This window comes from Myxocyprinus asiaticus, chromosome 15 (assembly GCF_019703515.2).
Source record: "Myxocyprinus asiaticus isolate MX2 ecotype Aquarium Trade chromosome 15, UBuf_Myxa_2, whole genome shotgun sequence".
Lineage (NCBI taxonomy): Eukaryota > Metazoa > Chordata > Actinopteri > Cypriniformes > Catostomidae > Myxocyprinus > Myxocyprinus asiaticus.
Genome location: NC_059358.1, coordinates 26,726,963 through 26,751,434, shown reverse-complemented (window position 1 = coordinate 26,751,434; position 24,472 = coordinate 26,726,963). Strand labels below are relative to the sequence as shown.

Sequence of the window (24,472 nt, the reverse complement as noted above, 5' to 3'; positions counted from 1 at the left end):
TAGGGTCATCAGGGTTACATTTTATTGCAGAGGCTTCTGTCAAGTTTAATAACTTCTCAATAAAGAAAGAATGATGATTCACACACTATTACACCCACACAAACAAAAACACACCCACAAGAAATTCCCAAGCTGGGGCATGTAGGACAAGAGGCTAAAAAAACCAAAAGCCTGCAGCCTTGTATTGGTATGTCTGCACACATCATCACCTTTACCCGAGTCCACAAACTATGGTCAAACTCTGTCTTCAATACCGATCTTCCAGCTTCGGTTTCGCTCGATTGAGTAGCGTGTTAGTGTGTGTGTGTGTATATATATATAAAAATGTGTTCTACAATCTCATTTGTCTTATAAATAAAACAAACATATAAGGCTTTCTGATATCTCTTTAAACTATGCAGCCTAGAACATTTTGTGGCACAAAATCACTCCCACTGTAACCCTGAATGACAACCTCACTTCAATACCCACATAGTAAAAGTATACAGTGGCCCTAAAAAGGATTAGGACACTTCAGCCACACTTACTGTATGAATGTCATTATATAATAAAATCTAAATCAAACCAAGTAACATTTATTTTAAAGAAATAAAGCACAAGGATACTCTTCAAGCAAAACAATTAACAAAAACAAGTTTGTTAGGTTTCAAATTAATTTAAGTATTTGTACACTTTCTGGTTGTGAAACTTTGTGGAACATGTCCATAGTAAATGATGAACTACACCTGGCGTTACTCTGGAAGAACATCTGTGTAAACTTAAATGGAGCTGGCTTCACACATAAAAAAAGAACAAGTTAGATCTGAGAAAAGCTAGATCATCATTTGCTTGATAATGCCACTTGGTTTGATATTTTGTATCTAATGCATTGACCTTCAGACATTTTTAAGTGTGACTTAAGTGTCCAGATATGTTTGGGGGTCACTGCATCATCTCAGAAATTAAAGTTTTCAAAAGCAAAAGAGTGCTGGATATCTTTTGCTTAAAAAGTGCTATAAATGTCCATAACTTCTTTTTGATCTCAATAATTCTCTCTGTATTCAACAGTCTGTGTCTGGCTGCTTTACTGCCATTCAATGATCAGCCTCAGGAAGCTGGTTCTGCCCAGCATGCAGAGGTTTGAAATACTCAGATAAAATAGATTCACACATGGGCAACTATGGCAATGTCTTCTTCAACTCACAGTCAGAGGTCAAACTGGTCCTTTGCCCTTTGACCTCACCTGACCTTTGGCATCACTGCTTTGAGATGATAATAAATCAGATTAATAATAAATAAGTGATTGTAATGGATCAATGCCTGCTTAGTTACACTGATTGTACAATCACTGGTTGAACGGACAATCCCTCTGCCCTCTCAGAAAGAAAAATCGGCTGCATGCAGGAGAGAAAAAAAGCATTCTGATAATGCTCAGCTGAAAAACAGAGAGGCTAGAGGCACAGGGATGCTGGAAAAACAAAATATATACTGCAGCAAAAACAGGCATTGTTATGCAAAGATGGGGGACATGCAGTGTTTGTTCATAAGGGCTGTATAAGTGCAAGAGGAGTGTCAATCAAGAAATAAATGTGTAGTATTTAAAATCAAAACATTATACAGTCACTTGACTGACACGTCACAGATTGAAATAAGAGGGGTATAAAGAAATAACACTTCTAGTCAGTGATCAGTGGAGATTCTGAATGATAATGACAACAGGAATGTATGAGGAAGGAATGACAGAACTCATCCTCACAAACATTTGTTCTCTCCTAGCACACTGAACATGTTGAGAGTGAGGCTCTTCCTGTCAGCTTTCACAGTATCATCTTCATCATCTCCATCAGCGTCCTCATCATCATCTGCATCTCGATCATGCTCCTCCTCCAGCTCTGAGCTGGATTCACACTCCTCGTCTTCCCTCTCACCACACTCCTCCTCCTCTTCCGTTCTTCCTTGTAGAGCGATGATCTCAGACAGGTCTGGGTGTGACTCCCATTCATCTGGAGGCAAGTGTAAATACATCTCAAATCTTGGACATGTTTTCAAATACATTATCATTCAAGAGTCTCAGACCATTTTCTCCTCTTCTAATTTAATCCAGTTTTATTCATTAGAAATTATTTTATCAGCATAACAATCTTTCTTAGCATTTGATACGTTTCCCTTTAGTAACAGCATGCACTTAAAGGAATGTTCCGGGTTCAATATAAGTTAAGCTCAATTGACTGCTTTTGTGGCATAACACTGATTACCACAAAAATGCATTTTGACTTGCCCCTCATATATATATACAGGTGCATCTCAATAAATTAGAATGTTGTGGAAAAGTTCATTTATTTCAGTAATTCAACTCAAATTGTGAAACTCGTGTATTAAATAAATTCAATGCACACAGACTGAAGTAGTTTAAGTCTTTGGTTCTTTTAATTGTGATGATTTTGGCTCACATTTAACAAAAACCCACCAATTCACTATCTCAAAAAATTAGAATATGGTGACATGCCAGTCAGCTAATCAACTCAAAACACCTGCAAAGGTTTCCTGAGCCTTCAAAATGGTCTCTCAGTTTGGTTCACTAGGCTACACAATCATGGGGAAGACTGCTGATCTGACAGTTGTCCAGATGACAATCATTGACACCCTTCACAAGGAGGGTAAGCCACAAACATTCATTGCCAAAGAAGCTGGCTGTTCACAGAGTGCTGTATCCAAGCATGTTAACAGAAAGTTGAGTGGAAGGAAAAAGTGTGGAAGAAAAAGATGCACAACCAACCAAGAGAACCGCAGCCTTATGATTGTCAAGCAAAATCGATTCAAGAATTTGGGTGAACTTCACAAGGAATGGACTGATGCTGGGGTCAAGGCATCAAGAGCCACCACACACAGACATGTCAAGGAATTTGGCTACAGTTGTCGTATTCCTCTTGTCAAGCCACTCCTGAACCACAGACAACGTCAGAGGCGTCTTACCTGGGCTAAGGAGAAGAAGAACTAGACTGTTGCCCAGTGGTCCAAAGTCCTCTTTTCAGATGAGAGCAAGTTTTGTATTTCATTTGGAAACCAAGGTCCTAGAGTCTGGAGGAAGGGTGGAGAAGCTCATAGCCCAAGTTGCTTGAAGTCCAGTGTTAAGTTTCCACAGTCTGTGATGATTTGGGGTGCAATGTCATCTGCTGGTGTTGGTCCATTGTGTTTTTTGAAAACCAAAGTCACTGCACCTGTTTACCAAGAAATTTTGGAGCACTTCAGGCTTCCTTCTGCTGACCAGCTTTTTAAAGATGCTGATTTCATTTTCCAGCAGGATTTGGCACCTGCCCACATGGCCAAAAGCACCAAAAGTTGGTTAAATGACCATGGTGTTGGTGTGCTTGACTGGCCAGCAAACTCACCAGACCTGAACCCCATAGAGAATCTATGGGGTATTGTCAAGAGGAAAATGAGAAACAAGAGACCAAAAAATGCAGATGAGCTGAAGGCCACTGTCAAAGAAACCTGGGCTTCCATACCACCTCAGCAGTGCCACAAACTGATCACCTCCATGCCACGCCGAATTGAGGCAGTAATTAAAGCAAAAGGAGCCCCTACCAAGTATTGAGTACATATACAGTAAATGAACATACTTTCCAGAAGGCCAACAATTCACTAAAAATGTTTTTTTTTATTGGTCTTATGATGTATTCTAATTTTTTGAGATAGTGAATTGGTGGGTTTTTGTTAAATGTGAGCCAAAATCATCACAATTAAAAGAACCAAAGACTTAAACTACTTCAGTCTGTGTGCACTGAATTTATTTAATACACGAGTTTCACAATTTGAGTTGAATTACTGAAATAAATGAACTTTTCCACGACATTCTAATTTATTGAGATGCACCTGTATATATATAATGTGTTAACAGTTTTTGAATGTTAAAATACTCACTTTTTCAAAAGTATAGCCATTATATTTGTGTAAAGTTATAGCCAATTTTACAACTTCATTTCCATGACGATGCAAACCCTAAAATGACTGTAAAAATTACCATTAAAAAACTTTACATCTCAAATAATACACAAGTTTTAATAGAAGAACTAATGTAAGTTCTTTTATAAAAATTATAAGCTTCAAATTTCTGCCTTTAAACCCTCCAAAAATTGGCCACATTCACTTCAATTGTAAGTGCCTCACTATAACCTTAATTATTTTAGGTACGAGTCTAAATAATTTTTGGTGGTAATCAACATTATGCCACAAATGCTATCGATTGAGCTTAACTTGTATTGAACCCGGAATCTTCCTTTAAGCTGGCATGAACTCCACAAGTTTGTGCAAAACCTGATGATCCATGCTATCCCAGCATGATTTGAGAATGTTCCAAAGAGCACCTTGAGTGCTTCAAAGAGAGCAAGGACATCTGACTTTTCATTAACAAAAGCAATACCACAAATTTGCTCATTTGATTACTGCCCTAGAAACAGTGCTGAATCTTACAGTAAAATTTTCACTGTAAAATAAAGTTTCAAATAAATAATCAAAATAAAGTATAAATTAGATTTTTAATCCCATATGTTCAATGTGGACACAGACTTGTAAGATGACAAAAACATATCTGTGGTGATTTCACCACTGACCTCTGCTCTGAGTGTATCCCGGTGGCTGCAGACATAGACACAGTCGTCCATCAATGGCTAACTGCAGGAGACTGTTGGCTGCTCGATAGACATCGTTACGGGCTGCCTTAGCAGTCTTATACCCTCTCCTCTCAGCCCAGGCTGAATAAATGAAAAATGACACTTGAGCATGCACTTCACAGATGTGAACCATGAAAACACTAAAAACGATATAATTGAAATAGCCTTCCATCAGTCGAACATTAAATCTGAAAAGAATGGTTCAACATCAGAACAGCAAGACGAGAATGTATGCACATCCAACAACATTTAAACAGGTGTCTAATCGAAGCACGAAGCAGCACAATAAATTAAAAAAAAAAAATCTGCACACTGTTATAATAATCCCATGTATTTTACAATATTTCAATACAATGGATCTGTGCCACTTGCAAAACAAATGGGAATATTTTGACAGTCTACAGAATTATTTTTTTAATACACAATTTATAGTGACATCAAAACAGCACACACACCTTCACACACATCCCATGCGGTCCAGTCCTGTGTTTTGGGCTCATGCAGTGTTCCTGGGCTCTGGTCAGGATGTCTCAGCTTTAATACGGAGAGGAAGTTGGTCCGTTCACAAAAGTACCCTACTGAACTGTAAGGCTCCTGCAGCTGAGAGACTGGATATATACCAGCCAGGATCTGATTTGAGCAGACGTGCACACACACAAACACATGCATTAACACAAACCAGGTTTAATTACCTTTCGTAAATAAAGCAGTATCATACATCACTCCTTAGTGTAAATGTGATGTTTAACCTGTAGTTGCTTGTTCACTTGGGAAGGCAAGACAAGCCCAGGGCAGTCACACAGTTTAACAGTGGGAGTGAGGTAGTATGTTTGGAAATATTTTGTGTGGCCAGGTGTCCGAGACACACTCACAACCTTCCTGCCAACCAGACTATTCAGAACTGAAGATTTGCCTACATTAGGAAAACCTGTAAAAGTGCAAACATCAAAGAAGATATTCTTAAAGCCTGAACACATGCTGACACGGCATGTAACTGTCATTGATCTTGAACAACTAAACTTAATCTAGCAGACGTTACCTATACAGCCTATTGTTAGTATCCCGTCTTTATAAAGTTCTTGCGTGGAGCTGTTCATTTCCATGGCAACGTCACTATGATGCTCCACCAATACAGATTCCAATTCATCATCAGGCCGATCCTCTTCTGTTCCCACAGCAACAGCATCCCTCTGGATCTTCTTTTCCCAGCTACTCAAATCCACTGAAAACAACAATCCTCATCATCACTGACACTCCAGTATTCCAGTGCAGAATGCTCAGTTACTGTGATGTAATACTTTTGAGAAGTGTCTGGAAGAAGTTGTGTCTTACCTCTTCCTGTTGTGATCTCCTGACATGCCCTCATGATGTGAATTGGTCCTCCTGCCTGGTCATATCCTGTCTTTTTCCTCATTCTCCTCTTCTGTAGAACTGCAGAGAGAGCATAAACAGAGCAGGAATAAGGGGAACAATATATAATCCATTCCATTATCTTCAATCACGTCATACACAAAGCACTAAAAATGAAGAGACTATCTCACCGGTGCTGTAGGGTTGTCCTGGGTGCGAGGTGAAGCAGACACAGTGCAGGTGGGGGAACTGTTTGGTTAGGTAGTGTTTCCAGGCCAACACCAAAGGCGCCGGGCACAAGTCAATCTTATTGAGTACTAGGATGATGTGCTTCTTTAATTCAACAGTGACGTAGTGATACAGAGCAGGAGGGAACTGCAGCACCTACAGACAGATTTGTAGTGAATGGCAGAGATGCCTTATTGAACACCATTATTAATGCATCTAAAACACACCTCAACCATGTGCACTCTAAACTGTTGCTTCTCATACCATCCTTTTCCCCCCCAAAAAATATAATGTAATGCAGATGTGTTGTTGTCTGATATTGTTTTGAATACAATCTCTGGCCCCACCTAGTGGTAATTTAAGGAATTTTTAATTTAAGACTTCTCACATTTGGTGTAATCGTTATGCAAATGTGATGTTCCTTTGAAAACTACTAAAAGTTTCAAGAGATTTTAGTCACAGACTCACTGGGTGTCTGATATCCACTATGAGCAGAATGACATCAGACATCTCCATTACTCTCCACAGCTGCCTCCATGTCTGAAAGAGAGAGAGAGAGAGAGAGAGAGAGAGAAAAGTCAGAACCAAAGATAGAAAACCATTTCATTGTTCACCCAAAAATGAAAATTCTCTCATCACTCACCATCAAGCTATCCCAGATGTGTATGACTTTCTTTCTTCTGCAGAACACAAACCAAGATTTTTAGAAGAATATTTCAGATCTGTATGTCCATACAATGCAAGTGAATGGTGGCCAGAATCCAGAAGGTCCAAAACAGACATAAAGGCAATATAAAAGTAATCCATAAGACTCCATAAGTGGTTAAATCCATGTCTTCAGAAGCAATAAGATATGTGTGGGTGAGAAACAGATCAATATTTAAGTCATTTTATACTGTAAATCTCCACCTTTGACAAGCCCCAACCAATACGTGGCTGAATGTGAAAGTGTAGATTTACAGTAAAAAAAAAAAAAAAAAGGACTTAAATATTGACCTGTTTCTCACCTAAACCTATTTCTCCAGAAGACATGGATTAAACCACTGGAGTTGTACGGATTACTTTTATGCTGCCTTTGTTAGAGATTCAAAGTTCTGGACACAATTCACCATTATAAGGTCCTACAGAGCTGAGAAGAAACTTTCTTCTGCACAAATGAAGATTTAAGTCAAACACATCTGGGATGTTATGAAGGTGAATAAATGTTCAGAGAATTTTCAGTGAACTATCCCTTTAAGGCTTTCTGAATCAGAATTTAAGAAATGATCCATTAATCTGTTCTTTACATTCTTTCAGATAAGCCAACATATTTGAAATTCTTTGGCCCACTTTAGCAAAGGAATGACTTGAGATTGAGAAGGCTTTTTGTCCGAGGCATTTTATGGGGCTCTCTCTGCATTGTATTAATCAATATATATTAGTTGCGATCCAAAGGATGTTTGTCTCTGAAAATTATCTGTGCAATTTAGTCTCTTTCGTCTAAAAGCTGATAAAAAAAAATACAAAAAAACAGGAATCACAAAAGCATCATTTTAATTGGAAAAATTAACACTGTTTGCTCCTGGGGGTATCTGGCTAAATAGATGCTCACACTCGTTAAAAACTATTGCATTGCATATATTGAATCAGCAGCAATCTCATTTGGTTGCTGGTGAAGATGACTATTTCTCAGAGTGCTTCAGCTCTGTCTTTTATAATGCAATTTGTCTCACCTCCAAATTGTGCTCAAAGTGGCTGAGGGTACCAGGGGGGTTCTTAGAGTGAAGAGCCTCCAGATACTCCTGAAATGACTTCTCTTCTTTCCGCAGTAGCTCCTCTCTCCGCATACCATAATTCCATGAGGGTCGCCGAGGGAAATTCAGGCCTGTGATTAGACAAAATGCAAGTAAAATAAAGCAGAACAGAATGACATGGAGTAAAATACTTCAAGAAACAGTAATATGGTACATCCAAGTATTTGTACTGATGAACACAAGAACATCTGTCTTGGACTGACTTTAATCTGATGCATCTTTCAGGGTTCCCAACCTTTCTGACCAATTAATTTCCATGACCTTTCCAGGTGTTTGTGATTACTGAATGCAGATTTGAATAAATAATCTTGATTCAGACCGATTTGCGAATTCATCTTTTTGACCAATTTGTGAACCATTTCAACCAATTCATTAAAAAGAACTGACTACAAAAAGCGGCTCACTGACAAATCAGACATCACTATAGCTTGCAAGCATGTTATACTCTCCACAAGAGCAATATCTAGCACATGAAATTTTTTTTAGAGCAAATAAATCTATATATTCACTAAAGAAATGTCCGTGACTTTTGAGATTTGATTAATTTATTTGACTTATCAAGAACTGGAAAACAAAGTTTTTCAAATTCTCTAATATTTCCAAGTTTTCAATTGACTTTCATTGAACCCGAACAACATTTGAAGGGATAGTTCACCCAAAAATGAAAATTCTTTTATTATTTACTCACCCTCATGATATCCCAGATGTTTGACTTTTTCTTCACCAGAACACATTTGAAGAAAAATAGAAAATAAAAAAAAATAAAATACAATATCTTAGTTCAGTAGGTTTTAAAATTCAAGTGGATGGTGATCCAACTTTTGAAGCTCCAAAAATACAGCATTCATGGTGAAATATTACATTGCAAGAAAGACCAAGCAGCAAAGCCTACCATGTGTTGTTTATTTTGACCAACAGAGGGGGCTGCTCGCTATAGCAGCTTCAAATTATTCGTTTTCCTTCACTGATTATTTGGTAGGGCCAGTTTTGCCATTTAGAACTGGACCAGGCAATTGAAGAGAATTATCATCATTGTTATAAGCTTCAAAGTAAGGCACATACTAGCAATTTATGTCATAAAGGTATATTGTTATTCATTTAATAACAGGTTCTGAATTTGGTGCGGGATTGTATTGAAAGTTTGCCTTCATAATGTGGAAATTCCTGCACAGACCGCACAAACTATAACACGCTGGTGAAAAGTAGTCAAATTAATCCCCACAGATGAACAAATAAAATCAATAATTTTATCATTAATAAATGTTGTGTATATCAGCGTTATCGGCCCACCACACCCTCTCGCACAAGTAATATTCAGACACTGACTAAAGGAAGCACCTTCTCACATATTTACTCATTTGTTGTATTAACATGTACCCGAAATAAATTTTAAATAAGAATATGACATTAATAACATGGAAAAATAAAAATGTACAATACAATACCTGCAAAGAAATGTACAGTAAGTCAGTACATTACAGCATAGATATGCACCTTGCAGGGAAACATGCAACTGAAACGGAGCACCATAATGCATTAGACTTGATCAAAATAAAAAGGTAATAATTAAGAAAATCAGGTCCATATGAGATATGCAAACAGTTAGGTAAAATAGCATTATAAATATTATCATCATTATTATACAATATTGAAGATCTTTGTGTCGTATGATAAAATGTTTTAGATTCTAAATGTTTACATTCTTCACTGTATTCCATGAAATTAAGATTCTCAAAGGGCAGGACCCCTGTACTGTGGAGTCAGCTGCAATAGTTCCTCATTATTTATACATGTTTGTTTAGTTCACTTTTATGCCACAATGTCATCTGTACAGCACAGAAAAGAATGAACTCATTGAAGCTGAACCAGAAGAGCATTTGTTTTATCCACTGTGTTTTACACAGATTACTGCATCAGTCTCAAACATCAGCTGATTAGGAACCACATCGATCTCAAACCCTCACCGCTCAAGAACAACCATAAACAACAACAAATAATTGCAAGTCATGGCATCCACTCATGTTATTTCTTCCTGCATTGCATGCCACATGTTTACTATAGCCTCTTCCATCAGCAATGAGGAATTTACATGTGAAAAATGTAAGGAATTAGTCAGGCTGACGGAGTAGGTTAATGGGTTAGAGACACGTATCCGAACGCTAGTGGAGGTCAGTGAGAAAGAGAAGCCGGTAGATACTGTTTGGATGTGGGTAGAACAGTGAGCAACACACATACTTTGGTTCCGGCTGAAGAGCCCCCGCAGCAGGGCTTTTGGGTGATGACTCGGCAGCCTACTCGCTCAGCAAAGCAACACCACTCTCCCATTCCTGTAAGGGTTTCCAATCGATTCTCCCCACTCAGTGATGCACCCACTGAGAATCATGTTGAAAGAGCCTTAATAATTGGTGATTCTATTGTAAGGAACGTGGAAATAGAGACTCCAGCCACCATTGTTAAATGCATTTTCGGGGCTCGAACATCTGACATCAGAACAAATTTACAAGTGCTGGCTAATGCTAAACGTAGATTTTCTAAAATTGTTATTCATGTCGGCACTAACGACGTCTGGATTCGCCAGTCAGAGATCACTAAAGATAATGTTAAAGAGTTGTGTGAACTTGCAAAAACGATGTCAGACACTGCAATATGCTTTGGCCCCCTCCCTGCTCTTCATGGTGATGAGGTTTATAGTAAATTAGTGTCACTGAATGGCTGGATGTCCTAGTGGTGTCCGGATAATAGCATAGGATTTATAGACAGTTGGAAGAGTTTTTGGGGTTGACCTGACCTGCTAAAGAGAGACGGACTCCAGTCCCTCCAGGGAAGGTGCCGCTCTCCTCTCTAGTAATCGTAATTTGGCTCATAGTTTTAATAATGATGGTATCTGACTAACTGGGGGCCAGGTCAGGAAGCAGACAAACTGGCTAATCCGAACGTCTGCTAGCTGCCTTGAGACGTCACACAGGTCACAAACTACAACACATAGAGACTGTATCACCTAGATATAATATAGAGACTGTGTCTGTTCCCCGAACTACCAAACACAAAACTCACTAAATCATTTAGAAAAAATTGTATTAATGGTCAAACTTGAAAAAATAAAATAAAAATAAATTGAAGATAAACATCATATAAAAGGTAGGGCTACTAAATATTAGATCTCTTTCTACCAAAGCACTAATTGTAAATGAAATTATTACAGATCACACTTTGGATGCACTCTGTTTGACCCAAACCTGGCTTAAAATCAGATGAATATATTAGTTTAAATGAATCTTCTCCCCCAGGTAATTGTTATAAACATGAGCCTCGTCTGAAGGGGTCGAGGAGGTGGTGTTGCTACAATTTACAGTGACGTTTTTGGTGTTACTCAGAGGACAGGATAGAAGTTTAAGTCTTTTGAACTAATGTGACACCGTCAGATATAAATAAATAAAAAATCTGTCGTCTTTTGCCCTTGCTACAGTATATAGATCACCCGGGCTGTACTCTGGTTTCCTCTGTGAATTTACAAATTTTCTATCAGACCTAGTAGTTAATGTAGATAGAGCTTTAATTGTCGATGACTTCAACATCCACATAAATAATGAAAATGGCACATTGGGATTAGCATTTAGTCTATTTTTCGAGTCCAATTCAAGTGACTCGAGTCCACAACCCTGGTATTTGGTAGCATTGCCTTTAAATTGTTTAACTTGGGTCAAACATTTTGGGTAGCCTTCCACAAGTTTCTCACAATAAGCTGCTGGAATTTTGGCCCATTCCTCCAAACAGAACTGGTGTAGTCAGGTTTCTAGTCCTCCTTGATCGAACAAGCTTTTTCAGTTCTGCCCACAAATTTTCTATCGGATTGAGGTCAGGGCTTTGTGATGGCCACTCCAATTCCTTGACTTTGTTGTCCTTAAGCCATTTTGCCACAATTCTGGAGGTATGCTTGGGGTCACTGTCCATTTGGATGACCCATTTGTGACGAGCTTTAACTTCCTGGCTGATGTCTTGAGATATTGCTTCAATATCCACATAATTTTCCTTCCTCATGATGCCATCTATTTTGTGAAGTGCACCAGTCCCTCCTGCACCAAGGCACCCCCACAACATGATGCTGCCACCCCCATGCTTCACGGTTGGGATGGTGTCTTCGGCTAGCAAGCCTCACCCTTTTTCCTCCAAACATAACGATGGTCATTATGGCCAAACAGTTACATTGTTGTTTCATAAGACCAGAGGACATTTCTCCAAAAAGTAAGATCTTTGTCCCCATATGTACTGTACTTGCAAACTGTAGTCTAGCTTTATGGCGGTTTTGAAGCTGTGGCTTCTTCCTTGCTGAGCAGCCTTTCAGATTATGTCAATATAGGTCTCGTTTTTTCTGTGGCTATACATAGTTGTCTACCTGTTTCCTCCAGCATCTTCACAAGGTCCTTTGCTGTTGTTCTGGGACTGATTTGCATTTTTTGCCCTAAACTACGTTCATCTCTAGGAGACAGAATGCGTCTCCTTCCTGAGCGGTATGATGGCTGCATGGTCCCATGGTGTTTATACTTGCGTACTATTGTTTGTACAGATGTACGTGGTACCTTCAGCCATTTGGAAATTGCTCCCAAGGATGAACCAGACTTGTGGAGATCCACAATTTTTTTCTGAGGTCTTGGCTGATTTCTTTTGATTTTCCCATGATGTCAAGCAAAGAGGCACTGAGTTTGAAGGTAGACCTTCAAATACATCCACAGGTACACCTCCTATCAGAAGCTAATTGGCTAATTGTCTAAAGGCGTGACATCATTTTCTGGAATTTTCCGAGCTACTTAAAGGCACAGTTAACTTAGTGTATGAAAACTTCTGACCCACTGGAATTGTGATATAGTCAATTAAAAGTGAAACAATCTGTTTGTAAACAATTGTTGGAAATATTACTTGTGACATGCACAAAGTAGATGTCCTAAACAACTTGCCAAAACTATAGTTTGCTAATATTAAATCTGTGGAGTGGTTAAAAAATAAATTTTACTGACTTCAACCTAAGTGTATGTAAACGTCTGACTTCAACAGTATTTAAAAACTTTTTAACTATAATCCAACGCTTCTGAGGGGTGGAGTACAAGCAGTCTCTAGTGTGAAGTATTCCGTTACCATGATACCAACGTAATCTCACATTCTTCACTTGGTTGAGACATCCAGGATAAGCACACAAACGCACCATTGTGAGAAAAGAAACGGATAAATACAGATCTAAACCAAAACCAACCAAGCTACTGTACTGCGTTCCTCCTCCTCACTTGTAAACAGCACTGCTTTTCCGTCTGTGACGCATGTGCGTCATTTTTGCGTGTCTCAAGTGCCAATGCAATTACGTCACGCGCATGTACCGCTCCTGACCAGAAGCATGATTTAAAGTACTTAAATATTTATCTTTTTCGCACCAAAAGCAATTGTGTTGCTTTTGAAGACGTTAATTTAACAGCTGGTGTCGTATCGATGAAGTTTATGCTGACTGTCTGTGATTTTTGGAGCATCAAAAATTGGATCACCATCACCATCCACTTGCATTTAAGGACCTACTGAGCTAAGATATTTTTCTAATTTTCTTCAAATGTGTTCTGGTGAAGAAAAAGTCATACACACCTGGGATACCACAAAGGTGAGTAAATAATGAGAGATTATAAAAGTGGAAAGATGAAGGCAGATGCAGCATTTTTGACAAGTCTGTTCACTCATCTATTTGATTAAGTCACACAATGCACTGTATTTTGAAATTTGTTTGACACAGATGATGTAACATCCAATGGTGTAATATGAAGGTGCATTTTTGGTTAGTTGCTCAGACTTGTAAAAACAATTCCCTCAAAATAAAGGTTTATGTAATATAAGTTCTACACTGTACAGCTACAATACATGCCTCCCCCCAGTTTAAATTACTCTGGAATATAAATACCTTTGTCTTCTGGGTAGATCTGGTTTATATCCAACTCTAGCTCCTCTTCTGCCACTGGCTTGAGGATTTTCTCCATCGCTATTTTCTTCCTCCTCTCGACCTCCTCTTTGCTCTCCTTCTCATAGTGCAGACGGAATCTGAAGAAAAAAAAAAAAAAAAAAACGGTCTGTTAATAGATTAATGACCAAGACAAAATATCTCATGTTTAATTCACAAGACAACTCTGGACTAACTGTTTCACCTGTCCCGACTCACCTGTTGGGGTCATATCTACTGTCTCGGGTGCCAGGCTGATGGTTGATCCTCCTAATATCTGTCGTCTCGCTGTCTGATGTATCCGACTGTCTGTCTCGGCCAGGTCCTCTCTCCATGCTGGCATTACGGCTACTGTGACTTGAACCTGTTTCTCCTACACACACACACAAACTTTTCTGTGAACAAGATCCTATACTTCCTCCAAAGGCATAGATTTAGGTAGGGATGATAGGAACATGTCCCTATCAAATTTCAGAAAATCAAAAATGGGCAATTTTACAAATTACAACAAGAAAATACTTAATACTTTATAATGTGTTATTTTTATTTTAATGCTATTAAAAATGTTCAGCATCATTATCCTTGAGTAAATTATTGTACGACATCTTTAGAAGGGGCGCAAAAAAAGCGTTGTCTCGTGGCACCTGTTACTTTTCTCAGCGCTGTTCGGGATGCACCAGTAACATTCGTTTGTGTTTACTGTACAAGGGCTTTTAATCATTCTTTGAAGATTACACAGGAGGATTTCCAATTGTATCTTAGGCCCCCTTTAAGACTAAGTCAAAAAACATCCTGAGTTTTGTATGCAGCCCAATGGAAGATTCTGCTTTTACGCCCTCTTGAGGAAGACACCTTTGAATTTGAGCAACTGTGACAGGTAAGGGGGTAGATTAGAGGAGCAGGATTTTAAAATGCTAAATGCACAGACAACTGATTGCCATCCCAAATGTATGCGTGAGTTTCTAAGACGACATAGTGTGTGAGAGAGTTGAGAAAGCAGCTTGTCAAAATGAGTCGGTCTATGTCAGCACAAGGATGTTTGCCTTTTTAACTAATATTTCATATTTTCTGTATACAATGTATAGCAAACATTTAGCCAATACATGTTTTATTTTGCACATTGGAGAAGAACATCGGAGTAGAGAGGATCATAAAAGTGCTAGTTAAAAAACAGGCTAATATTTAATATGGTGGGCAGAGGAATGGAAAATGAGACTTGTTATGAGGAAATATTGTGTCTATAGGCAATATATTCTCGTATTCTTAATATCAATATTTTGAATAAAGCCCTCCTTGCAATTTGTCCCTACCAACTTTCAAACCAAACCTACGCCCTTGCTTCCATCCATGTTCTCCCAAAATTAACACACTGTTTTCATTACAACTCCTATGACAACAATTGAGGACTGTGAAAAAAATATTTTTCAATGCATATCCATAAAAACATTTGTCTAAGGGTGACTTGTATGGGTAGATTTACAAAGTCACATGTCTGCTGTCAATTTAAGCATGTCAGCATCTCTGTCAGTATAAGTAGAAATGAACTCTGATTCACATCAAAACACGAAGGCCTCTTGGAAGCTTTACTGCTTTTTCATTAGATAATTTACAACTTCACATTCAATCCCAATGTTTTTACTGTATACTAGGCTGGAGTCCTAAGAAATCTACAGTCGAATAGCAGTTAATTCAGCCTGCGTTAGTGTGTATTGATCGCTTTGTTTTTGTGTTACGCAAAATTACGCTGAGTCTGCGCACTTTTTACCGCATAATACAAGCGCAAACTAAAGCAAACCACGAGTTGCTAAAAACGTCATATTCTCTAACTCTCGGCATAGACTTACTGAGTGCATGTCACACCTCTAGATCAGAAAATAACTGTACGGGTGTTTGAATTCCAACCTGTCAGGAGCTGTTTGCACGACAGTCTGCTGCAGACGTATACAACCTCCACTAAGCTCAGCACGACGCATTTTTGCTGTTATTGGAGGAGAAATGCAGAGCCCATTCTTGTTTGCAACCCACAAAAATGACAGAACGCACTGCGTTTGTCTACATCCATCCACAGTAACTTAGCAAACAAAGTACTTAAACCAGCGTAACTGTATAATGTACTAACCATGCTGTACATGGAACTTAGCCACGTTTAGACGCATTACACATATAAATGATAAAATAATGAGTCGCGTGCCTAAAGTTGTACACGAGACGTGTCTAGAGACACGCTCGTTTCTATCAGTGCATTCAGCTCGTCGCGCGCTAACTCAGCTAAGCTAACACAAGTAGTTTACCCACCTCGCTTTTTCTCGCGTTTCACCTGGAGCTGCTTCTTTTTCTGCTTGTTACTAAAAGGCTTTTTGCGTGGCATGTTTGCATTAGTTAAAATAAGAAAAACAAAGAAAAGCAAGAGGACGTGTCTTCTGTTGTTCGCTCAATATTTACATTTGTGAAGTTTCTCTGTTACTCGCGTGGACTTTTCGATGATGCCGCCCACTGAAGGGGTGGACTCTACCATTATAAACTTAACATTTTGAGCACTGTGGGCGCCTTTACAAATATACACTGATCAGCCACAACATTAAAACCACTGACAGGTAAAGCGAATAACATTTATTATCTCGTTACAGTGGCATCTGTCAAGGGGTGGGATATATTAGGTAGCAGGGGCCGGTTGCACCAGCTGTGCGTAAGTTCAAACTTAGCCTAGTTGTGGCGTAAATGGGCACTAAGTCACAATTTACGTATCACTAAATATTTGAGCGTTGCACCATTAAACTTAGGTAGGACGTAACCCTACGAATAAACTAAATATTTACGGAAGACTCCGACCAGGAATAACGGATGTAATAAATAAGCAGACTGATATTTTATGACATCAATGAGCTCATGTTCTGCATGATAGGCATCAGTCATTTCGATATACATTATGATGTTGAATTTACACTCGTTTATGTTTACGAGAGAGAGAAAAAACGTACTTTTAAGCGGCTCTTCAGCATGAAACTGATCTAACGGTGCAGTTTTCAGGGTGTGTCGCCCGATGTCAAGTTTCAACACATTCAAAATTTATATAGGATATTAAAATGAATAAATGTCTATTTTTCCAGCCTGTTGTATTAGTAGGGGAGAGCGGGTATGGTTGCAACATGGCTTATTCCTCCAATCAGGAATGAGCTAGAGTGATGATACTCATACTGCACATACTCAGTTAGCCCCTCCTTCTTTCTGGAAGAAAGCAGCCACATGTGACACACCATTCCTTCTGCAAAAAATACTTTTTAAGGTAAAAAAGTAATTTTCTTTCATGCTCAGAGTTTTTGTCATACTTTTTAAACTGTTTGCTTGAAGCATTATAAAGTCATATAATTTTAATCAGTGTTTTCTTAGCTTCTAAAAGGCATAGCTACCATGTGTCAAGGCTATTGCGTCAAGCTAGCATAGCAAGTTTTATCATGGCTGTAGGGACAGTTGCAACATGCTGTTGCAACTGTCCCCTATGACAACATTGATTTAAAAGCTTGTCATAACCAGTATTGTATAAGTTACTCTAAAAAGTAATTAATTACTAACTACTAATTACATCTTTCAATAGCCAGATATCTCCCCCTTTTTTTTTCATTTTACTAGTCTTTGTCTTAATACAGCCCATTTAACTGTACACACACACACACACACACACACACACACACACACACACACAGTTCAGTTCAGCTAAGTACACAAAAGTATTTCAGTGAATTTCAGTGTCTTGATTTTGATTTAAAAAATATATATATATTTTGTAGTTCAAATTTATTGTAATAATTAACCAAAACATGGTTGTTACTTGAAAATATGTTTTTCCTTTTCTGGTCTTTGTCTTTAGACAGTTAATTTAACTTAGTGACGACACTGTCTGTGCACAAATAAAAATAAAGAAATTGCAAAATTATGTTAAAGAATTATTTTTATTACATTTTAATGAATGTTGCAACTGTCCCTGTGGACTGTTACTACCATCCCTTCTTATGGGGTCAGTTGCAACATTTGACTTTGTCTATTCAAGTATAAATTGTATATATATTATCATATGTGTTACAGCAGTGTGGGTGGGTAGCTGAGAGATGTGGGTTTAATGTATTAAAATTTTGGCTTTCCAATACAAACAGTCTCTGAGAAACTGAAGGAAATAAAAAAAGTGTTGCAACCATCCCCACTCTCCCCTATTTATTTATCACCCCTTATTTATTTTAGATACAGTTCCTATATATAGTTATTTACACAGAGCAAATATACTATTTATCAAATCTACTTTTATTATGTATCATATTTTAATGGTGATATAATTTATTACAGCTGACAGTTACGTGAGCAAACAAGGTTTGAACATCAACCGTAACAAGATCAAATTAAAGTTCAGGGCTTTTTAATACTTCTGTGTATAAATTTGAAGGCTGCTTATTGGATCAGTACAGGTAAACGTCATAATATGCAAATACGCATTACTTTACGGAAAGCTTACGACTTACTAGCTAAGTCTTGCCTTAAGGACAGGTGGTGCAACCAAATTAAGCACTGATTAGTTACAAACTAACTAGTAGTTACTAAGCCCTTAGTGTGAATTTTACGTCCTAAATTACATGAGAACTTACGCACAGCTGGTGCAACCCTACCCAGGTGAACAGTCAGTTCTTGAATTTCATGTGTTGGAAGCAGGAAATAAGGGCAAGCGTAAGGATCTGAGCAACTTTGATAAGGGCCAAATTGTGATAGCTAGATGACTGGGTTAGAGCATCTCCAAAATGGCAGGTCTTGTGGGGTGTTCCCGGCATGCAGTGGTTAGTACCCACCAAAAGTGGTCCAAGGAAGGACAACCGGTGAACCGGCGAGAGGGTCATGGGTGCCCAAGGCTCACTGATGCGCATGGGGAGCGAAGGCTAGCCCATCTGGGCTGATCCCACAGAAGAGCTTCTGTAGAACAAATTGCTGAAAAACTTAATGCTGGCCATGATAGAAAGGTGTCAGAACACACAGTGCATCACAGCTTGCTGCGTATGGGGCTGCGTAGCCACAGACCGGTCAGAGTGCCCATGCTGACACCTGTACACCACCAAAAGTGCCTACAACGGGCACGTGAGAGTCAGAACTGGACCATGGAGCAATAGAAGAAGGTGGCCTGGTCTGATGAATCATGTTTTCTTTTAGATCATGTGGATGGCCGGGTGTGTGTGTGTCATTTACCTGGGGAAGAGATGGCAGCAGGATGCACTATGGGAAGAAGGCAGGCCGGTGGAGGCATTGTGATGCTCTGGGCTATGTTCTGCTGGGAAACCTTGGGTCCTGGCATTCATGTGGATGTTAATTTGACACGTACCACTTACCTAAAGATTGTTGCAGACCACGTACACCCCTTCATGGCAACGGTAGTCCCTGATGGCAGTGACCTCTTTCAGCAGGATAATGCGCCCTGCCACACTGCAAAAATTGTTCCTCGCAACTTACAGGACTTAAAGGATCTGCTGCTAACGTCTTGTTGACAAATACCACAGGACACCTTCAGAGGTCTTGTGGAGTCCATGCCTCGATGGGTCAGAGCTGTTTTGGCAGCATGAGGGGGACTTAAATGATATTAAGCAGGTAGTTTTAAAGTTGTGGCTGATCAGTGCCTGTGTCCAATTGTTTTTTTTATTTTTTTATTGCCTCTGCTCAGTTTTTTATGCGACCCCTTCAAAAGTAAAACAATAAAGTATTAAATATACAGTATAAGTTTCCCAATTGTTTGACTAGTGGTGCAGTCTGTCATGGAAATAAAATTATGTGGGACACAAATATATCTATTTTTTTTTTCTCCCCAGTTTGGCATGCCCAATGCGCTATAAATCCTTGTAGTGGTGTAGTGACTCGCCTCAATCTGGGTGGCGGAGGATGAATCTCAGTTGCCTCCGCGTCTGGGACCTTCAATCCGTGCATTTTATCACATGGCTTGTTGAGCGTGTTACCGCGGAGACACAGAGTGTGTGGAGGCTTCACACTATTCTCCACAGCATCCAAGCACAACACAACACGTGCCCCACCAAGAGCGAGAACCACATTATAGTGACCACGTGGAGGTTACCAAATGTGACTCTATACCCTCTCTAGCAACCAGGCCAATTTGGTTGCTTAGGAGACCTGGCTGGAGTCACTCAGCACACCCTGGATTTGAACTTGCAACTCCAGGGGTGGTATGTTGGACACAAATATTAATCATGATGAGCATCAATCCAATGGATAACAGCCAACTGGACAACTTTGTTGCAATCACTTTTTCAAGTCTGGACACAAAGTTAACCACACATGATTCATTCTATCATTCATATTCTGTTACTTGGATGTCTGACCAAGCAGACAACTGTAGATGCATTGCGATATTTACAGACAGTGAGTGCGTTTACATGGACACCAGAAAACAGCGTATTGCGAGAATGCAGCTTATTGAGAGAAAGCTGCGTTCCTGTTTACATGTACTGTATAAGCGGCATACTCTTAACCAGTGCTATAAGTGGGGCAGTAAGCAGTACCTGCACTTCTATAATTTACTCTACAGAGTACCGGCAGTTTTTCTTACGTACCACCACTTCTCAGTGTCTCCCGGTACGATGTCTTTATTTAATGTAAGTCAGTGATTTAATGCGGCCCGCCAATCACTTTTATCTGACCATCCAAATGATTTTGATAAAATCGCGGTAAACATTCGAACACTCTCTGCGCAAAACTCAGCTGTGAGTTTAACAACCTCAACACCTGCAAGAGCATCAGTTGCCGTCAAGTGATCCGTGGTCCAGTTCCGGAGGAGCGCACTTGTTTGAGCTTGTCTGGACATAGTTCAGTTTCACTCTTCTCAAAAACATGAACCAGCAACTTTTGGGTGAGCACATTTGACCACATCTTATTCACTCAAATGTATTAATGCCAATTGCTTAGCTGCTGGGTGCAGTCAAATCTACAGAATTTAAAAAAACAAAAAAGCTGTTACAGAAGTGATGTCAGCTCATATGCACAACCTTTTTCACAAGAGGCAAAACGATGATGAAAACCGAACCTTCAAAGAAAATACATAGGAAAATTAGCTTTTATTCTCCATTCTTTTCGGAAGTGCTCGTAAAAAGATTGTGAATTGTCATTGAACTTGCCTATGCATATATCCTGACAGTGTTTGGTTCTACGTCGTTTTCAACCCTGAACATCATCAAATCAGTTTGTTCAGCGTTTCTAATGAATATTATCTGCACAAGTATCTGGCATCTGTGTGCAAATGAATGTGTGCAGGATAAGGAAGGCACATTTTACCCTCATTGAATGGGAGGATAAAAAATAAATTAAAAAGCAAAAGCAGACATAATGATCTTTTTCATTTTTAGGCTACATTTATTTTGTATAAAAAGACAGTTCTACATTAAATTGCCATTGTTCTCTTATATGTGTTGATATTGACAAAGATATAGACTTTAGCAAATCTAAATATTCTTTCTCAGTTTTCATAAACAATAACCCTACTTTGTATGTTTTTATTTTCAAAGTAAAGCTAATCAAAACCTATTTGTTAGTTGAGGATGTAAGGTCATATTGGTTCTTCACCCAGATCTTATGAAGGAATGTACGGCCAGACCTTGAAAATGTTATTTAAATACCTCTTTTAACGTAATTAAATACTATTTTAATGTAAATAAACATATTATTAACCATTTTGTTTTACATGTTAACATGTTAGTTACAATAAAAGTGTTAGGTTAGATAAATACGGATAAAAATGTTTGGCCCCAGTTCAGTTTATAAATCCCCAAGATTATATATTTATTTTAAAATAAACATATGTTGCAAACAAAAACTGTCTCAGAGTATATTTTATCACCCACCCTAATGGAGCAGCGTTCTCCATTACAATGTAATATCCCCGTGATGCTTGTGTAAATAACAAACACAGCATCAGAGAAAGACTTTGCTATTTTACTCTCTGTTGCTTTGCTTTATTTACATATATTCCACAACTGTTGCTGTGTCTGTTTCCTTAACCTTCTGTTACGACCTACAGCGGAATTGCGCTGCAAAAGTGGGGTTCCCTATCTATTCAGTTCACTCGGCATTGCCGTAAGCACTATGGGGAAGTGTCCTTGCACAACTATTCAAAACTCCTGTAGAACAGGTGGTTGCAGCTCACCTCTGCCAAAATACTGCCATGGGATGGAAATCCCGCCCCGCCCACCCTTCAGAGCCATGTCGACTGACGTCTGCACTGGCTGGAAGAGCTTATACAGCAGCAGGCCAAGCTGGTTCAGCACTCCACAGGTTATTCAAGCTTAGCTTCTTCAACAAATGAATGAGCAAGGCTCCGATCCAGAGAGCTCAAAAGATGTCAAAGAGCTCCGCACCGCTACAGATTTGGCGCTGTGAGCCATGAAAGCATATATATATATATATATATAAAATGAGATTGTTGTGGGCTAGATAAATACATTCACTAACAAAATCATGCATTACGCCATATTCTGATGTAATATTATTAAAAAATGATCACCAGAACACAGCCATCCACAGGTAGCGTGTATGCTGATCGCGCCAATCTGCATAGCCCATAACTATATTATTTAATATAAAAACGAGATCGTAGTGGCATGTTTTTGTGTGATGAAATTAACAATTGCATATTGGTAAGCCCGCTGCTTTCAACGAGAAACCTTTAGCATCAAATTACTGCAGTCATCTATATTTTATGATCATAATGTTTCTTTGTCTAAAACATATCTATCTTTTTTTTTCTAAAGAAATACTTATCCTATTATATATTGATTATGCATTTAATTATATGAATTTAAACTGCTGATCCTGTATCTGGAGGAAAAAGTAGGAGAGGTTACATTTTTATATTGCTAATTTTGTAAGTGTATGAGTCCTATGCCACCACGGTCTCAGATTTTGGAGAATATTTGAAATAATGTAGTTATGGGCTATGCAGATAGGCACAGTCAGCACATACCGCACCTGTGTATCGCTGTGTTCAGAGAACCATATTGAAATAATGACATATCAGAATATGATGAAATTGCTATTTTCATTAGTGTATGAGTCCTATGCCACCACAATCTCAGATTTTGGAGAATATTTGAAATAATGTAGTTATGGGCTGTGCAGATAGGCACAGTCAGCACATACCGCACCTGTGTATCGCTGTGTTCAGAGAACCATATTGAAATAATGACATCAGAATATGATCAAATTACTAATTTCCTTAGTTTATGAGTCCCACTATGCCACCACGATCTCAGATTTTGGTGAATATTCTAAAAAAAAAAAAAAACGAGATCGTTGTGGCATGTTTTTGTGTGATTAAATTATCAATTGCATATTGGTAAGCCCACTGCTTTCAACGAAAAACCTTTAGCTTCAAATTACTGCAGTCATCTATATTTTATGATCATAATGTTTCTTTGTCTAAAACATATCTATGTTTTTTTTTCTAAAGAAATACTTATCCTATTATATATTGATTATGCATTTAATTCTAAGAATTTAATCAGCTGATCCTGTATCTGGAGGAACAAGTAGGAGAGGTTACATTTTTATATTGGGTTTTTACATAACCCCAGCACTATCCCTAACCACTTCTCACTAAACACATTAAATGTGTACTGGATAAAGACGATGCACATAATGTTTCCTTTGTCATTGAAGTGCTAACACCAGAGGTAAGGTCATTTTACAACACATATTCAATTAATTGGTATTGTATGTTTCGATTATTATATTTACAGTAAATACTGCAAATTTATTCTGTGTAAAATATATTTATTGTTTTAAAGCTTACTGTTGTTACCTTGAAGGATTTAACCGATATCAAGCAGAAAGTTGTTTTGGCACTGGATTATCAAAATATGTGTAGGTAAGTAGACAATTATACAGTATATTTTGGGAAACAATGAATGTCCAACAGTCTCATGACAACTCATTATCATTTATATAATAGATCCATTGTCTGGACCTCTCTCCCGCCAAAAGACATATCTTCTCAAAATATCAGATAACTTCTGAAGACTTGGAGGGAATTGGCAGGAGACGTTTGGAATACAAACGTTATTGTCTTTTTTTAATTATTTTATGTTTTTGTAAATAAATATTTGTGATTGTAAAGTATTGTCTGCCTGATTTTCTATACTGGTGAGAATTGGTTAGGTTTAGGGATAGTGCTGGGGTTATGTGCTTAAAAATACCCATTATAAAATTCACCTCTCCTACTTGTTCCTCCAGATTCAGGATCAGCTGATTAAATTAGTAGAATTAAACGTATTATCAATATATAATAAATATTTATTTAGAAAAAAATACATTTTAGACAAAGATATTTTTGAAAACTAACGTTATGATCATAAAATATAGATGTACTTAGCTGCAGTAATTTGATGCTAAAGGTATCTCATTGAAAGCAGTGGGCTTACTGGTGGGCCAGTGTTATTCTGAAATTCCACACATAA

The 24,472-nt window shown here is 38.4% G+C and overlaps 1 protein-coding gene and 1 long non-coding RNA gene across 4 annotated transcripts; one reads left to right on the top strand and one right to left on the bottom strand.

Annotated features, from left to right (window-relative positions):
- Positions 1-17,106, bottom strand: gnl1 (guanine nucleotide binding protein-like 1). Of its 3 annotated transcripts, none has more exons than XM_051719009.1 (12): positions 16,967-17,106; positions 14,208-14,361; positions 13,953-14,089; positions 7,940-8,091; positions 6,696-6,767; positions 6,191-6,383; positions 5,982-6,080; positions 5,689-5,871; positions 5,399-5,577; positions 5,105-5,279; positions 4,590-4,730; positions 1-1,982 (listed from the first exon to the last, which is right to left on the bottom strand). In XM_051719009.1, exons 2-12 carry the CDS (start codon positions 14,321-14,323, stop codon positions 1,732-1,734), a joined length of 1,698 nt encoding a protein of 565 aa, XP_051574969.1. In that variant the 5' UTR covers positions 14,324-14,361; positions 16,967-17,106; the 3' UTR covers positions 1-1,731. The 3 variants fall into 3 exon arrangements, with proteins under 3 accessions (XP_051574969.1, XP_051574968.1, XP_051574970.1); XM_051719008.1 differs by lacking the exon at positions 16,967-17,106 and adding an exon at positions 16,284-16,470; XM_051719010.1 differs by lacking the exons at positions 14,208-14,361; positions 16,967-17,106 and adding an exon at positions 6,871-6,907.
- LOC127453023 (uncharacterized) lies at positions 16,554-24,044 on the top strand. The gene is made up of 3 exons (XR_007899356.1): positions 16,554-16,582; positions 17,096-23,883; positions 23,968-24,044. It is a non-coding gene; the product is annotated as an uncharacterized LOC127453023 (long non-coding RNA).
- The last annotated feature ends 428 nt before the right edge of the window (positions 24,045-24,472 follow it).

What these genes read in the sequence shown, in the direction of transcription:
- gnl1 (XM_051719008.1), bottom strand. Translation starts at nt 16,356, where the DNA reads ATGCCACGCAAAAAGCCTTTTAGTAACAAGCAGAAAAAGAAGCAGCTC. An exon ending in GGAGATCACAACAGGAAGAG is followed by an intron (nt 5,872 to 5,981) that starts GTAAGACACAAC and finishes TGTTGTTTTCAG; the next exon opens with TGGATTTGAGTAGCTGGGAA. An exon ending in ACTAACAATAGGCTGTATAG is followed by an intron (nt 5,578 to 5,688) that starts GTAACGTCTGCT and finishes GCACTTTTACAG; the next exon opens with GTTTTCCTAATGTAGGCAAA.